This window comes from Grus americana, chromosome 2 (assembly GCF_028858705.1).
Source record: "Grus americana isolate bGruAme1 chromosome 2, bGruAme1.mat, whole genome shotgun sequence".
Lineage (NCBI taxonomy): Eukaryota > Metazoa > Chordata > Aves > Gruiformes > Gruidae > Grus > Grus americana.
In genome coordinates this window covers 4,808,056-4,824,663 of record NC_072853.1, presented here as the reverse complement: position 1 = coordinate 4,824,663, position 16,608 = coordinate 4,808,056, and the positions used below count along the sequence as shown (strand labels likewise).

Sequence of the window (16,608 nt, the reverse complement as noted above, 5' to 3'; positions counted from 1 at the left end):
TACATGGAAAGACAAAGGAAGAGTGGATGTGAAACAAAGGTTAACACTGATCTGAAGATACAAGTTCAGCAAAATGAGAGTGCTTTTCTAGCACGCTAATTCTGGCATGTAAAAACAAAGAGGATTTATCTGACTCTTCAGTCTCCTACGAGACTGGATGAGGAGGTAATGAAAATGGCTAAAAGGCATATCTACATCAGTGTAAATACAGCTTCCATCACATGTCTGTACGCATACATACATCAAATGGACGCACACAGAGGAGGAGAATGAAAATTTTTTATTCAGAGAAACGTAGTCGTGTGAATAGGCACTGTAACTAAACTGACCCCATGTTCTTTCAGGGTCAGTTTTGGGGGACAAATATCTCCATTTCTTGTTTAGAACTACTCCAGATCCCTTTCCTTCTCTCTTTCTAAAAGCACTGAAGAAGAATTCCAACTCGCATATCCTGCTAAGTGACCCTAAAAAGCCAGCAGGGCAGACGGAACTTGCAAAGATACACTAATATTGATCTTTTATCAGGAAAAATACTCCAATTGTGCTGGTAGTCCGTCAGGAGGGCTTATACTTGGGATTTTCATTCAGTCTTTGCAGACTTGAGGCACAGCCAGAGGCACGGCCAGCCAGAGACAGTCGCTGCCTGAAAGAACTTGCAGATTAAAAATAGACAAATCATACTAGACAGGGAAATATTTAACCCCATCTTAAAAGTGAAGAACTGAAGCAGACACAAGCAAGCCATTTCCTAATGTTTCTCCGGGAATTTGTGACAAATTTTATGACGAAACCTACCACTGATGAATCTCCAGTTTATTTCCTTCATTATGATGAAGGATTTTTTTCTGATTAAAATCTCATTTGATATGGGTATGTTAGATACTTCATTAGATATCTAAAGCAAGTCATGATTCTCATTTTATTTGTAAGCTCAAGCAAACAGCTATCCTTGTTTATGTAAGCACAGGGCTAACTACATTTCTATTACACTGACGCTCACAATTTGCCTTCGTTTCATGTTAGTTTACAGCCAGGGAAGTGCCCAAAGTCTTTGGAAACAGTCAAAGACTATTTTATCACAGAGGTGTTTAATGCTCTTTGCACTTTTAACAATTTATTCCTCCAGAAATGCACCCTAAACCAGACTCCAAAGATAATGAAATATTGAGCGTTTTTTAAAAGATTGAGAAGTACAAAAATACGCACTAGTCCAAGTAACAGACTTTTTCTAGTATTGTAAGAAAAAAGTTAAATTAACAGATATAATATCCATCTCCTCCCCTCTTTATCTTACTAGCAAGGTCCTCCCTTTCAGCACCCGAGCTCTCCAAATGCCCAATTCTACAACCTCACATCACAGCAACAATTCAATTACTTAAGTCACCACTAGCAGCAAACGCGCAGCAGAGGAGTGGACTTCAGGAGATCAAATATGTGAACAGTACAGAACCACCTAGCTACAGTCTAAGAATCGTTCCACAGAAAGGCTGTAAATACACATAAAATATTACTAAAACAAGCATTATTAACTTGACAAGTACTTGCTTCACGCATTGCCACCAAAGATACCGAGTTCTGTTGACTACCCCCGTGCAAGTGAAGCCATAAGGCAGTGGTGTTGGCCAGGCATCTCCAAGAGCCTGATCTGAAAGCGAAGATACCAAGTGCCAACGGGGAGCGGCAAACCCAAGGGCCCACAAGCGGTCTGTACAGCTACACAACCCACCTGCACCTCGGTGATCTGCTTATTTCCATCTTAGAAATAAGGACTGAAAATCTTTGGTGGTACATAAACGCAAGCCCTTTTAACTTCTCCAGTTTCCTCCTTCCGCCTCATCAAAACACGGATGGTTAGGAACACAAGGAACAAGAGAAATATTCAACACAGTTTTGTGTCCAGTGACTAAGAGGCCCAATTCTAGTGACTTGACTGTTTTCTAATGAATTCTAACAGAGTATCTAATGATATTCTGATTTATTCATTTGTGTAGCTGTAGAAACTTCAAAAGACAAATGATTTTACAGTTCAGGTGCTATCTAAGACCAAACTCCCATTGTATTTTTAAATATTATTTAGCAGCAATTCTTATGCTTCCACAGTGGCAAAAGCTTTAATTTTAGTCCCTCATGCTGGCATTACATAGCGATGCATTGCTGAATTTTTAATACTGAGATCCTTCAGATGTGTTTAACGCCACATCCTCTAGGTCAAAAATGAGCCTCACACCAAAACCCGACTTCACGTACCATCTTACAGCCCCAAAGCACAGCCTTCTATCTTTCCAGCCCCTGCTATGGCCCCATACCTCCCCGGCAGCCCTCCCAAAAACCAGAGACTCCTCCGAATGATTCTGCCATCTCGGTACTGGGCGTACCATTAGATATATGGAGCTTCTTGGTGGGACAGGAAACAATCCATTCTGAGAGGCAGCCAAAGGGGCTGGAAACTGGGTGGTAGGTGCCAAGGTGCTCAGTGTGCATGTGTTTCTGGAGAACATTTCTGGCACTTGTTGGAGCACAACTGTATCGAATCAGAGAATGGTTTGGATTGGAAGGGACCTCAAAGATCATCTGGTTCCAACCCCCCTGCCACGGGCAGGGACACCCTCCACTAGACCCATGTCGAGGGTGTATATACAACGGGCAGATGAGTTGGAAGGGGACAAAGCCTCAAGCCATCCACTTGGTTGTGAAGCCCCCAAGCTGAACGTAGCTAGTAAAGAGTGCGTATCTACAAAGGCCCTGCTTAACACTCTTGTGCAGTGTAAGACTGTTTCAGAAAATGAAACCTTTGGGAAATTGGACATTTTGGATTTCAGCTTTACCTGAAAAAGTTGTCACTTGTGTGTCTATTTTTCAAGCCTTGAAGCTAAACAGTGACCAACTATGATGACAAATCATCTTTAAATGTGTTTCATACTCATACTACGCTGGGATTTCTCAAGTGTACAAACCCCAGTGCTCTGACTATTTTTTTGTTTGTGAAACTGCCAACTGTACTAAACTAAAATGCGAGTTTAAGCAAAGCCTTTTCTGCTTACTATTATATTCATTCCAGATACATATTTAAGGGAGGAACTACATGTTATTAAAATCTTGCAGAAAATCAAAATCCTTCAAAAGTAAATGGATTTTTTTCCTAATAAGTAGTCTATTATCTGAAATCTTTAGAAATGTCAAGAGGACTTTTCAGACAGGATGCATATGTTGACAAACTGGAACATAATCTACTTTATTTCCAGTATTTCTGGTTACTCCTAATAAAAGAACATGTAAGTCTTGGAATTCTCAGGACATGCCAAATTGTAATGTCTTGGTGGGATTTTCTCAGGCTAAAAATTAACATCTTATTTTAGCAACAGTTCACATCAATTATATTTGAATTGCAGTTCTCAGTGTCAAAATAGGACAAAACCACAACTATGTGGGAATTTCAGAAAAAAACAAACCCAAACACGATAAGGAAACTATGCAAGTTATTTCTTCTTAACCTATCACAGGAAAGGACTATACATTTCTTAGCACAACATAGCTCTGTCTGCTGAGGAGTTACTAAAAGGCATGCACATACATATATTTATTTTATATGATTAAAAACAATGCCACGTAACATCAATACAGCCACAAAGAAAGGTTCGAATTGGAAACTAAATATAAACGAGGAAGCAGGTAATTAAATACGCCTGGAAGAATAAAAGCGTTCTGCAAAATGTTCAGAGATAGATAGTGACAGTGCCAAAAGTTACAGCATCAAAATCACTAACTTCACTATAATGCTGAACTTAAAAGGTCACTTTGAAGAGACACAGAATGACACACAGTTTTTTTTCCCCACAACTTCTGCGAAGCAAATTAACTAGCTACCAGTTCAGCGAGCTCTCTCACGGCATCACCACCACCACCGGTTTCCTATCTGTGATTACAGGTGATTCTCCTTTTGGGTCAAACTCGGTATTAAAATACAGAAGGTATAATCTCTCCTAGAACCAATTAAAAAAAATTAAACATCAGGATAGTTTTTGGCAGTTCCAAACTTCTGTCAAAACCCACAAATAAAAGCATCCTCAGGGGGCCTTTAAAAATGTTTTTAACTCAATGAATTAATTGATGTGCTTTTACATTAATTCTCCACACAAGGAGTCAGGGCGGGAAGATTAACATACACATCCTGTGGCCCTAATTTGATCCTTTACGGGCTGATTTTCTGTGGGTGCAAATACTGTAAAGGAAAGCCAGCATGCTGGATGTAAGCGCAAGCATTGCAGCGTGCGTGCTGGGCTGCAGGGTAACGGGTCAAATCTTTTCCTTACAGAGAGCTGCAAGCGGCAGCAGCAGAGAGGCCATTCGCGGTTGTGGAGCACTGCTTTTGGGGATGGAGGTTGTTCACTCGGCTTCTGTATGCTATGCACTATGTACAAGTAAAATCTTGATTAATCTTCATCAATTTTATTTTCTGAGGTGGAAATACCTATATGATCAAAAAATAACTCAGGAGAAAGTACAGAATGAGAACTTTATAAACTTCTTGTGATATTGCCTGTGTGACTGAGGTCCAAACATCACAGGATATAAATGAGGGAAAACGTCAGTCCACAAGACTCCAGCACCTAAAAAATCCCAACAGTAAGGTCCCTTACATAGAAGGCCAGACTTCCACTTGGTTGATGTAATGTGTTTGTACTGCAGCCATCTCACCCCCCCACCTGCACATATCCTGGACAGAGACTGTCTTCTGTAGGTACCTGTATCAAGCTTTAAGGGCAGTAATGCTTCACTTCAGCTTCCTCAAAAATAATTCAGGTATTTCTCTCCTCCTTCCTGGAGATGCTGATGTCCAAAGCACTTTTATCAAGAGAGCATGAAAGCCCGCAAATTTAATCAGTGGCCATTAAAGCTACCAGACTAGTGGGCAACATCCCCTCTCCCCCTCTCTATCAGGGGGTGGGAGTGAGTATCAGTCCTGGAAAAAAAGTTCCCCCAAATCAACCCCTCTCCCCAATTCTCTTCTCAACCCCCGATGGTTATATTCAGTACAATTAAAAATCAAACATTTCTTTCCTCTTCGGTTTTTACACAGCAGATTTATTTTCATTCAGGAGCTTCCCATGAAGAGAGATCTGTTTGTTTTCTCTTTTTACAGCAGAATTTCAGAATTCTGGATTCTGTCAAGGCTGCAGCTTGCAAGCAAAATTTCTATGTCCTTTCAAGTATTGACTAGTCACATGTCCTCAAAGGACCGGTTTCGGGCAAACTGCTTACACAGATAACAACCTCTCCGAAGACCGGCAAATTTCCATTTCAATGCCACTGCAATTTAATTCTTCATCTGGAGTGTCTCTTCTAGCTAACACAGCATCAGTGCTGTTTATATGCGTACTAACATGCTTTGAGTTGTATTTTTTCCCTGTAGAAGCAGCAATAAACTTCAAGTCATGAGCAAGCTGGCGTTACTCTGGGGAAACAAAAATTGTTCTAACAGACACCCCACTGAGGAGTTTTCTCCTTGTTGCAGTGTCTTACATTAAATGATTTGCAGTTGCTCCCCTGTGAACCCAATTCTCTATAGTGTGAGGTATACTGTAGGAGTCCGAAGACTGTGTAAATAGAGCAGCTTTTGAAAGTGGCCAGTTTAAACTGAGAACACTACACTGTATGGTTACATAAGTTAAAAAATAAAATCTAGCTCTAGTCTTGTTCTCTGGGCTCAAAAGGAAAAATCTTTTTCTGAAACCTGCCTATAGCAGGGAAGAGCGCGCCACACTTCGGCAAAACCATTTTATCAAAATCTAAAGGTTAGTGCAGAAAGGTGTCTCAAAGCTAGTGAGACACATGACATCAATTTTGAGAAAGTAAGTTGCTTCTCCTCCTTAAGTCACTTGGAGTGAAATTAGAAAAGAAATGTCACTAGTCACTCACTAGAGGACATGGGCCAAGAAGCATGTGCATGTAATTTATGGATTATTTCTACACTGGACCCGTGTTTGGACTCTCATGTATGAACCGTGGATATCCTTCAGGAGATCTGCAAGGCCACCAAGAGTGACCGCCCACAATGACTCCTCTACCATCTTGATTTCTTCAAGGCTAAACCTAGAAAACCATATTCCTTTTCCAAGAGACACCCATCTATAAACTGAAGATTCCTCTGACACACATCCTGCGATGGGTTCAAATATAGCCTGTGGCTATCATTACCTTGTTTAGCTTCTGACACAGTGTATAAATCTGTAACAGGCATTCAAGCAGAAACCCCAAAGTCTGTATAGTCAAAATGTTAGTGTGGAAAGAAGAAGAACTGAGGTCGCTTATGGATTCCAATCTCTCATTTTGGCCGTTTAAGTTCATGCTTACTTCCACTTGAACTCTGTTTTTTGCCTTTTTAACCCTTTAAGGGTTTACATCAACCAAATCCAGCTCTGGCAAAGCTGCAGAGCTGTATAGCTGCTCAGAAGTTCATCAGTGCTACTTCTCCTTTGAGTAGGGGGTGGCAGTAGAGATGGTGTCTCCTTGCAATAAAAAGTAATGCATAATGAAAACACAGTAATTCTTTTCCAAACATATGCTAAGACTGTATTACAGATCAAAAGAAAAATTACCAAGTCCCTCCTCACACAACAATTTGGGGGATGGTAAACATCCTAATGGTCCAGAGGCTGACTCAAACCAGAATAACAAACACTACGAACAGTTATCATCTATTCTGCAGTAAAAGCCAGAAAGTTCAGAAAGTTTTCTGCAGAAAGCTCCCACACAATCTACTGCCACCTGAAATCACAATGCCTCACTCTCAGTAAAAATATTAATTCCCCAAAAAGTTCTTGACCATCTTGAAAATTTTAACCCACAATGGGATCAATTTGACCTCCTGGGCTTGTGAAAGCCGTAAGCAACTGGTGCCACTCAAGACTGGAAAAGCTAATGCCTAAATTAGGGAAGAAATTTTCCTTTCCCCTCCCTCTCTTCAGCTTGTAATAAATTGGACAAAGCAATCTGGGTGCAGTGGTTTCTTCACGGTCATCCAATGGCAAACTGCAAATTCCCAAGTGCACTTACAAGGAAACCAGCCAAAAGCAAGCTTCAACATCCTTTAATCAAAAGTAACATCTTAACTCTGGGACAATCTGGATTTTGGCTAAAACATGTACTGGACATAGGGGTGTACTGGACATGGGGGCACCCATCAGTAGCTCTCAAGAGCTAGTAGAGATTTATTCTACCTTGGTTGTCTTCGCAGCTATCAGGTGTTCTGAACAGTTCTGAATACCATACATAACTAAACCCCTGAGGGACTGAGATAATTCAGTTGGCAAGGGAGAAGGTCTTGTAACATTGTCTACATACAAGATCTGCTCTCCATTCCCGCCCACTGGCTTCCTGTAGAATAAAGCATAAATTCTTATTTTCAAGGACTCAGTATCTTGGCTTCAAGATCCCTAAAAAGACTGTTTCGAGTTCTGTGAGACAATCACAACCAGCAGTTTTGGTGTCTAAAATAAAAGTAATTCATCTGTACAACTAAGATTTTCCTGGAGACCAGCTCTAGACAGTGCAGAGAACTCTTACAGAAACCACAGATCATTATCATCATCTGCTTTAAATAGAGAGCATATTTAATCACACTTACCTCCCGTAACAAACCTATGGCATCTGTATTTATACAGGCATGTTTTATACATGTACAACATAGAAGGCTTCCAAATGAAAACACGCTTTGAAATACGCTTAAGACCAAACATGCAACTGATGTTTGTCACAACCTATACTGCACCACTGTAAATTATCCACCTGTCAAGTGAGGTTCGTGCACTCATACGCTCTCCAGCATGAGCCTATACAGAGTAATATGCTACTACCACCTTCCGCCATCAGTCTCGAGTAGGAGAATTTTAACACAGAACTTGAATTTCGACAACCGAGAAGCCAGAGTTGAACTAAACAACATACATGGCACTGACAACAAGAAAACATAGAACTGCAGAGCAGTGACAGAAGATCCGTTACCAGAAGATGCATTACCGATGCATCTCTTCTTTCTCCTCCTGGTGATGTTCAAAGCTTTTTTCCCACCTCACAGAGCGCTCTCTTAAATTATTTCTTCCCACTAATGCATCTCATTATTCCTCCAATGCAAGACTGCTTACAACTCTTACTACAGTCAGGGTTCTTAGATGGCTGATGGTTATCCCTTTTTTAGGGGTGTACACAAAGTATACGCAAATCTATCTCCTTAAGAACAAACAGGCCATCTCCAGATTGGCACAGAACTGTACCCACAATTAACCACCCATAAATACTCAACTGCATAAAGTGAGACTGACTAAAAAAATCCAGCTGTTCGAGGTATTTATAATACAGGACTCACTTACTAGCTGAACACTTAATTTAAAAACTGTTTCCAAACCTACATTTTGGTAGTGACTCCTATGTTCAGTAAATGCTCTCGTTTCACAGAAGTGATCAGTGTTAGCAAGCTGCAATAAAAAAGAAAAATCAGAATGAATTAAGAAGCACTATGAAACAAACTAGTACCAGGAATCGTTCCTCTTTTTCAAGCCAGCGCTGATCTTCTTCCATCTCTTGTTGTTGTCGTATCAATCTCTCCTCCATAAGATGTGTGGGTAGAACCTGGCCCATTCCTCGTATGTCCAAAGTGCCTGAATCCTACAAACCAGAGGTAGGTTTATTCAGTCGCACTGACTGAGTTCCTTCAACTCCTTATAAACTGAAGCAGACCATCAGAAGAAACTCATTCCGACTACAAATATTTTATCTGCCTTGCTCCTCATCACTGGAACTAAAAAGATTTGAAAAATTCTTTTCTGTTTTTCAGTAATGCTGTCACTTCATATATCATACTTCATTAAAGCTGGACAATGAAACCAGATTTGTCAATTTTGTTTTCTTGGTCTTGAGCAATAATGTAACTATCCAGTTGTTAAAAGCTGCAAGATACATTTTTTTACTCCGAAAAAATATGTTTTCAGTTTCAGCCAACACTTGCAAAGCATGTCACAAAAGCATTTTAAATGGATTTTTGAACAAGTTTTTATGCATATCTTAAGCTTACAATACTCCATATACCATATCCCAACGCTGTCTGGAAATCATTAGCAAGTAGTGTATAAATTAGTATTTTTAAAAAAGCCAAGGGGAGTTTGGTAACAAACTCCACTGAGATTGTTTTCAGGCAACCAACGTCCCAAGCTTTTGTGAAAACTTTGGCTGTAACTTATTATTACGAACACGTGCAAAGCATTCATATGCTTCCACCAACTCTTCATTCAAGCCCAACGTAGTTAGACTTGTTTCTAGAGTCAGTAACCTACAGGGATGGCTGAACTACTTGGAGCTACAACCCTCAACTATATACAGTGTGATCAACAACAGCATGGCAGCAAGTTGCCATGGCAGAGTATACGGCCAGATCAAACAAGAGAAAGCAGAGGCAAGTTGAAGACTTGGACACCTATCTGCTCGCCTGTATTTAACGGGTAAGCCTCAGTTCTCACCTAAATGTTTATTAGAGGCACAGGGAATGGAGCATTGGTTAGAGAGGAAACGGATTTAAGACAGGAGCTGCACAAAGTGAATCTTTGTGGGAGGATAAAATGAAATAAGTATAAAATACTGGAGGCGAACAGAAAAAAGAAGATGGAAGGTTAAAGGGGGAATTAATTTGATGTTCCTTGCAGCAGCTCTGGGCAATCACGACAGGCTGAAAAGCACCTAACAGGAATACAACTCAAGAACAGATTTGCAGACTACTTTATTTTCTGTTCTGGATAGGTTATGGAGAAGCCTCAGATACTTTAGCTATGCTGGATACCTCCCACGAGAGGTATTTTTAAACAGTAATGATATTACATATTTTTACATGACTGTTCCCATGTCTATTAACAGCAATAACTTTCAGTAAAGGCTTCTTTTAACAACGCAAAATATTTGCTGTCACTCACTTAAGATAATAAGTAGTAATAGCTTCATCAAGAAGCTGTATAAAGAGTACACTTTATGCCCAACCCCACATAGGAGGATTTGTTTCAGAAAGAACAGAATTCAGCGATGACTCCCGTCCCACTGCAGCAAGGCCATTTAAAAAATACCAGAGAAACACTTTATGTTTTCCTACAATAATCTCCAGAGGTACCTAAATAATAAAAAAGTGTATTTACTGTACAGAGTGCAACAACAGATGTGTCAGTTCATGATACCTCCATGTTTGGTTGCCACACTGATATTTCCTGAGGCCGATGGTTCCAGGAATCTGCTTGATCCAAGAGAGAAGCCTGCCCAGGATAAATGCTGCCTGCCATGGCTGGTATCCCATGAGAACCAGGGTAGCCAGACACCTTTAGGGTTTAAAAAAAAAAAAAAGAAAAAAAAAAAGAGTTATATTAAGAAAGTTTGTTTTAATTTTTGCAGTGAAGAAGATCAAAGTCCTCTGATGAACAAAAATAAATCTATTGATTCATTTGCAAAAGCTACATATGCGGAGCTCATACTCACATTAATAGGAGCCTGCATGCATCACCCTACAGAGCCATATAAAAATGTACCCCCTAGTGTATGTTACAAGCTTAAATCTTGAATGACAGCATGTAATTAGTGTGCTTAGCTGTGCAGCCCGAGAATGTCTCCACAGGAAAATCAAAGTACTTTTAACGAATCTGAAGTACTCATTAAAACAAAGAAAACCTCCCCCTTTCCATGGAAAAAAAAATAATCTCGACCGAGAGTGCTGTATATGGCTGTAGCTTTGAACAAACCCAGAATGCTTAAAGTATTTTCACGACAAACTTTTGTTTTAAATATCTTCAGCAGTGTTAGGAAAAAAACCAAAACCTGCAAGTATACAAAGTGGTAGATCTAAAGGCAGCTATCAGCCAACAGAAAATAAAAATGTTTCAGAGAAACATCAGGGAGCAGAGTATCAATAAGCCCAAGGAAAGTCCACCGGTTAATCATTTTATATGGCAAGAAATTTCATAGCTTAGCACAAACGTTAACATGAACACCACATTCCTTCAATAAATACAAAAATGTCTGGTGTGTTTCATTGTACTTTTAGGAATTTGAGCACGGTATCAGATAGGAAAATATTTGCCATCTGGAGTAAACCTACCAACCTCAGTTTGGGGTTTGTTCTGATGTAAAACAAAAACCATTTATCAGAACTCAATGAAACTAAACCGCCTAAGATGTGACTCAATCCCAGCAGCTGCAACTGAGTTCTAAACCTCACATTTGAAAAAATGAATGCAAAGTGTTAAATGTAATACCTGGTAATGATTTGGCTGTACCATATGCTGTGGACTTGGATAAAATCCTTCACTGGATCTTGGACTGGGGTAACCAGGCCTACTGGGCTGTAAATGTAAAGGGATTTTTAGAGTCTTTAGAAACAAAACTAAACCCAGAAAATTACTCTTCCGTTAGACAAACATTTACAGGTGGTGCATCACAAAAGCAAGCTCAAAAAAACGCCTGAAATAAATATTCTAAAATGACTAACATTTTTTTTAAACAACTAAAATTAAGTTTTCCTCTATTTTTCCTTGGAAATAGGAGTCAGCTGAATTATTTGCTAGGTATGTCAATAAATAATGCTTGCTCTGTGAATTCTTTGGGCATATTTAACTGCTTCCACTAAATGACCTGCTCTGTGCTGTTTAACTCTAGAGAAGACATCAGCTAAGAACATAATTCTTTAATAAAGCTTCCAGGTGCAAATATAGCATTGTTTCTAAGTTCACAATCTGCAGTACATGCAGTTTCACTATTAATTTGTTGCTTTTGTGACCACTCCCAAAAGTAAATTCTTTTGCTTGTCAGAACACAAATCAAACTGGTTTGTTTAGCACGAATATTTCCATGTGTTATTCTGAGGACTAAAGTTAGTTCTGATAATTAACTTCTGTGTAACTAATTGCCTCAACATGGAAGGTGCTTTTGATCGTATTCTGAACTCCATGGGTCGCTTCATTATCCATGCTTTGTTTTGCAACCCATTCCCAGCCAAGAAAAAACAAGACAGAACCAGCTCCTATTAGAAAGGACAGCTAAAGAACAAAAGCTTTTAAGTCTTTATCTGACTATCTTGCTTTACCCCTTCAGGAGAAGGGCAATACTTTATACATCTTGTTTGTTCACACGTAATCACGGAATACATGAGGAAAATCACCAGAAATTCAGACAGCACTATTACAAAAAACTGCCTGAAAAGGAGCCTGGTTTTCCGCACACATGGAACAGAACACCCTTTTGCCAGAACAGGTATAGAAATTTCACACTACTGAAAGAACTAATGTTGGAAAATGTTGCTCAGAACAACATACTTTCATCTTCCAAGCAGAAATGTTCTGTTATTTTGTTTGATATCAACCTCCAAAAGTGTGTGTGTATACATGGGGTTTTTTAATTAATGAGGAACAGTACTGCTGCGTGCTTCAGGATGAAAAAAATCAACCCAAGAGGAAGAAAAACCCCCAAATCTCATCATCCTGCAAATGGGCTCCTTCAGTCCTTCTGGCAGTTAAAGGAGACCACCACGGTACTTTGAGATTGCAGAATTTTATTATCGCTTTATGAAAAATATCGTTTTCATTCTGTACTAGGATATTTTCTCTCTTAGGTTTCTAACTGAAATCACTGTGAGATAGAAGTAATTTCATAGTAAAAATTGTGATATCTGTGAATTATCTGAGAACGTGTAGGAGTTTAAGGCAAAAAATAAAATGGAGTTTAAGACCTATAAAGACATGAAAATTTTATAATGAATTGTTGGAAGAGAAAAATGAGTTGTCACCATTAGAAAATTAGATAATAACTTAAGAGATACTTAAAATATATCTACAAAATTCAGCTTGTTCATATGTCATTAGTATGCACATCCGTATTTTACACAAAAATGCTGTACAAAAACCTAACCAACAATTGCATAGCATATACACTGAGGACATACTCAAAAAGATATGCAATGGCAGATTTAATTTCAATCTTAACACGTCTTTTGTCAAGTGTTTCAGTTTATAGATCACACCCAAAGCTCTGATGATGATAATTTCTAATACGGTGTAGCTCATATATTACACTATTAAAAGGTACTTATTCTATTTGGATTAGCCCCAAAGCTTCAAGACTAAACAAATTCTTCAAACAAGGTTGTAATAATTAAGTAGCATATTGTTCCAATGTATGCAGTTCATCTGCTTCTGTAATTCGGAACATCGTCTGTTTATACAGACACCAAATCCTGCTAGTTAATCTCAGACGACTAAACAGGCTGATGGATTGTTTGCTGCTTTTAACTCTGAAGTGGAAGCAACAATTCCACTGCCCGTATTTCTTGCTTACTATAAAGCTATCAAAACACAGAACCAAGCTCGGAAATCTATCAGGCAATAACCTGGGTATGGGGAAACAAAGGAAAATAAAAATGAGTTGGCTTCCTGCGGCTGTTGGGGGATGTCTGCAGCAGGAGATGTCACACGAGTACTACTCAAATCATTATCAGCACCAAAGCTTGAGTAGAGAGCTACAGGAATTGATCACAAACTGATCAGAACACGGATAATATTCCACATTACAATGGTAACTACAAAAAATGAAATTCTTCAAGATACAGGCTCGATCCTTTAAGGTGCGAAACAACTGATGAGAAGCAGACAAGTTACTTGAGAGAAGAAAGTGCTCAGCAACTGGTGAGGTTAGACTACCACAGCTGCAAAACACATCAGCAACATCCAAACAGGACAGACATGTAATGAAACAAAATGAAGTGTAAACTAAAACACACAAGGTCCTTGGAAGCAAACCCCAATTTTCTGTCTGGACTAAGGAAAATGCAATTAGTTGATTTCTATCCTCTCACTGATGTGTTAGAAATAAACTTCACAGTGGTCTGCGAGCTCACTAGCTAATATCTCATAGGAGTGCTACAAGAAAGGAGAAAAAAGAAAAGGCCAGAAAACAATTTCATGACAACTATGGTAGTCTTTTACAAGTTAAACAAGAAGAAACAGACAATTGTTAGTGTGATATTATAGCAGGGATCGGTTATAATAATAGTTCAAGTACAGTCGGGTCATTTCAGGCAAGTATTAGCAGATAATGACAAAACTGGCCAGAATGCCGTTGTTTGAATGAACCTGTCAATGGAGGCTTTGAAGAATTAAATGGAATTAAAAAAAAGGAGGGGGGGGTGTTTGGTTTTTAAACACATATAACTTGCAGTCTTATCTTAGCTACCTTGGGAGGAGCTTCATCTGATCCTCCTGAGTCCCAGGATACTGTGACTTGTCGCCTGGATTCCATTCTCATTCGTTCTTCTTGCTGCAGCTTCTCTTCCTCCAGTATTGTACTAAGAAAAACACATTATATTTAAGTAAAACTCCAGTTCAGTGTCTAACAAAGCTCTCCCCAGAGCTCCCACATTTTTCAGACTAATGAATACCATTCAACAAAGTGATTGAGAACTGAAACACAAACTTATTTTACTTATATTGGTTAGGTTTCTGAAAACCAGTATCAGGAAGAAATACTTCTGTAGGATTACCGGCGTGCTTTCAGTAACAGAAGCAGCACCAAGTTTTTAGAAATCTGTGATTGATCTTGCACAAAAATTTTTTTGCATGTTAACAGTTCTTTTGATGTGTAATTACACAGAGAAAACCTCGAAGACAATAAATCGAGCACGCACTTGCATGAAAACTTATTTTTTACAAGAAAATATTCTACCGAACTGCTGCAAAGGTTCCAAACAAACCGAAAATATTCTTTACTGAAACTCAACAGTTTCAGATCACTGGGAATTTTTTCTTTTTTAAACAAAGCAGTCAAAAAACATTGTAAATACTATGTCTTCGGCTCTTACATTTTAGCCTAACCAGGAACACATTCAGCAAACTAATTTAGCAAAACAGAAATATCTGACAGTATTCACTCACCTTCTAAACATTCAGGTCAAAAGGCTACATTTTCAACAAAGCACAAGACAGTAGTAAAACTAGTTCGCTACTTACCACTGTTCTGACTATTAAAAAGACTGTTTGAAGTTCAACGTGATACTGCTGCCCCCACAGCAGCCTCCTCCCAGTTCTGCTATGTGGATTATTAATGTTGGATATTTGCCATTTGAAAAATACTCAGAATGAAGCTTTGAAACAGGGAGCTGCAAATTCGCTGGAGCTGCACGCTACACAGATAGTCTGGAGATGTGAGTAGGGCAGATTATTTACATATCGCTATCCCCAGTGTAAAGATAATCCTGTAAAGGAGCGATTCCAGCTTCTTTATCATTCAAGAGTTTCCAGAAACAAAGCTAGGTTCTGAGTTTATAATCTCCTGTTCAGTCTGCTAAATAACCACACAGAATTACTCATGCAGGGGATGAGATCAACGACAGCAATCTATTCTAATCTTGGAACTTTACTGCTTATTTCAAGAATAAATTCCTGCTTGGTTGGAGACGAGAACTTTGCTTTTCCTTACTCAGCCAAAAAAAAGCTATGCCACTTCTAAAAAGCAGATAAGTCATCTCGTCTCGCTGCAGCTAAACCAAGTTTATAAGTATTGCTGCAATTTCAATCCATCATTGCTTGAAGTAACACAAGAATGTGGAACAAAAACAAAATCAGACAAGTTATTTGCAAAAGTCATCCTGGTGTAACTACAACAGAACGCAGCTACAGCCCAACAGAGGGAACTAAAAAGAGAAGATCTTTTTATTTCACCTTTCTCCTCCTTCAGAATAAGGAAAATGAAATATTTCCTACTTGAACCCAGGAAGAATAGCAAAAAAACCCACTGCTCTAAAGCTAGGTCACACTTCAGATATTTGGCATGCATTTTTACGTAGCATGAGAAATCAGCCAACACGCATCCATAGCCATGAACCGAGATTCTGATCTTCCAAGAAATACCTCGAGATTTAAAAAAAAAAAACCCTACAACAAAACAACACACAAAAAAAGCACCCAGACATTGCACAAATAAAATCTAGATTTTTAACAAAGCTGTTGATACAGCAGTTTCTTTAATCTGAGCAAAAGAATGGAACAGGAGTCAGCTAAAAGCAGCTGACTAAATTTAGAGATGGCTTATTGACAATTTGGGGCCATGGGTATAATCTGGCACACCACAGTCCTGTTTTTCCATAAAAAGGAACGAAACACCAATACCTATCTGCCTTGCTATCAAAGCCATTTTATCTGTGGCATCCCAGTATTTAATACAATACCATTAACTTAATCATATCACTGGAAATGACAAATCTCTACTAAAATGACTTTTTTTTCCCCGTAACAACGGCTCAGCTGTTTGCCTTAAAACTCGAATTTATCCCACCCTGCTATTTCTTCGCCTGTGGCATCAGGAGGTCCTTTCCCCAGCAACCCAGTTAGCAGCCTGGTCAAAGGCTGATCAGCTGCAGCAAAATTTGTACTTGGATGCCCTTGAGTACTGCAAACAAGAATATAAAATAGAAATGCCTCAGAGAAGCATTACTCGAAAAAACCACAAAGAATATAAATGACTCACAGAAACATCTTTGTTTTTACAAAGGGAAGACCAATCCACAGACAGAGTAAAAGCGTGCCGAGAGATATTTTT

The 16,608-nt window shown here is 39.0% G+C and overlaps 1 protein-coding gene across 21 annotated transcripts in view; it reads right to left on the bottom strand.

The window, feature by feature from the left end:
• The window catches only part of PTK2 (protein tyrosine kinase 2), a 224,137-nt gene that overhangs the window by 16,887 nt on the left and 190,642 nt on the right, over nt 1-16,608 (bottom strand). For 16 of the 21 annotated variants that reach the window (XM_054814477.1, XM_054814476.1, XM_054814479.1 and 13 more), the window contains 4 exons: nt 14,248-14,359; nt 11,280-11,366; nt 10,212-10,349; nt 8,530-8,661 (listed from right to left, as the gene is read on the bottom strand). In XM_054814477.1, coding sequence (XP_054670452.1) covers nt 8,530-8,661; nt 10,212-10,349; nt 11,280-11,366; nt 14,248-14,359 — 469 coding nt within the window. Of the gene's footprint in view, nt 1-8,405; nt 8,662-10,211; nt 10,350-11,279; nt 11,367-14,247; nt 14,360-14,945; nt 14,979-15,020; nt 15,336-16,608 lie in introns of those variants that run through there. The other 5 variants (XM_054814470.1, XM_054814485.1, XM_054814489.1 and 2 more) reach the window with 4 other exon arrangements.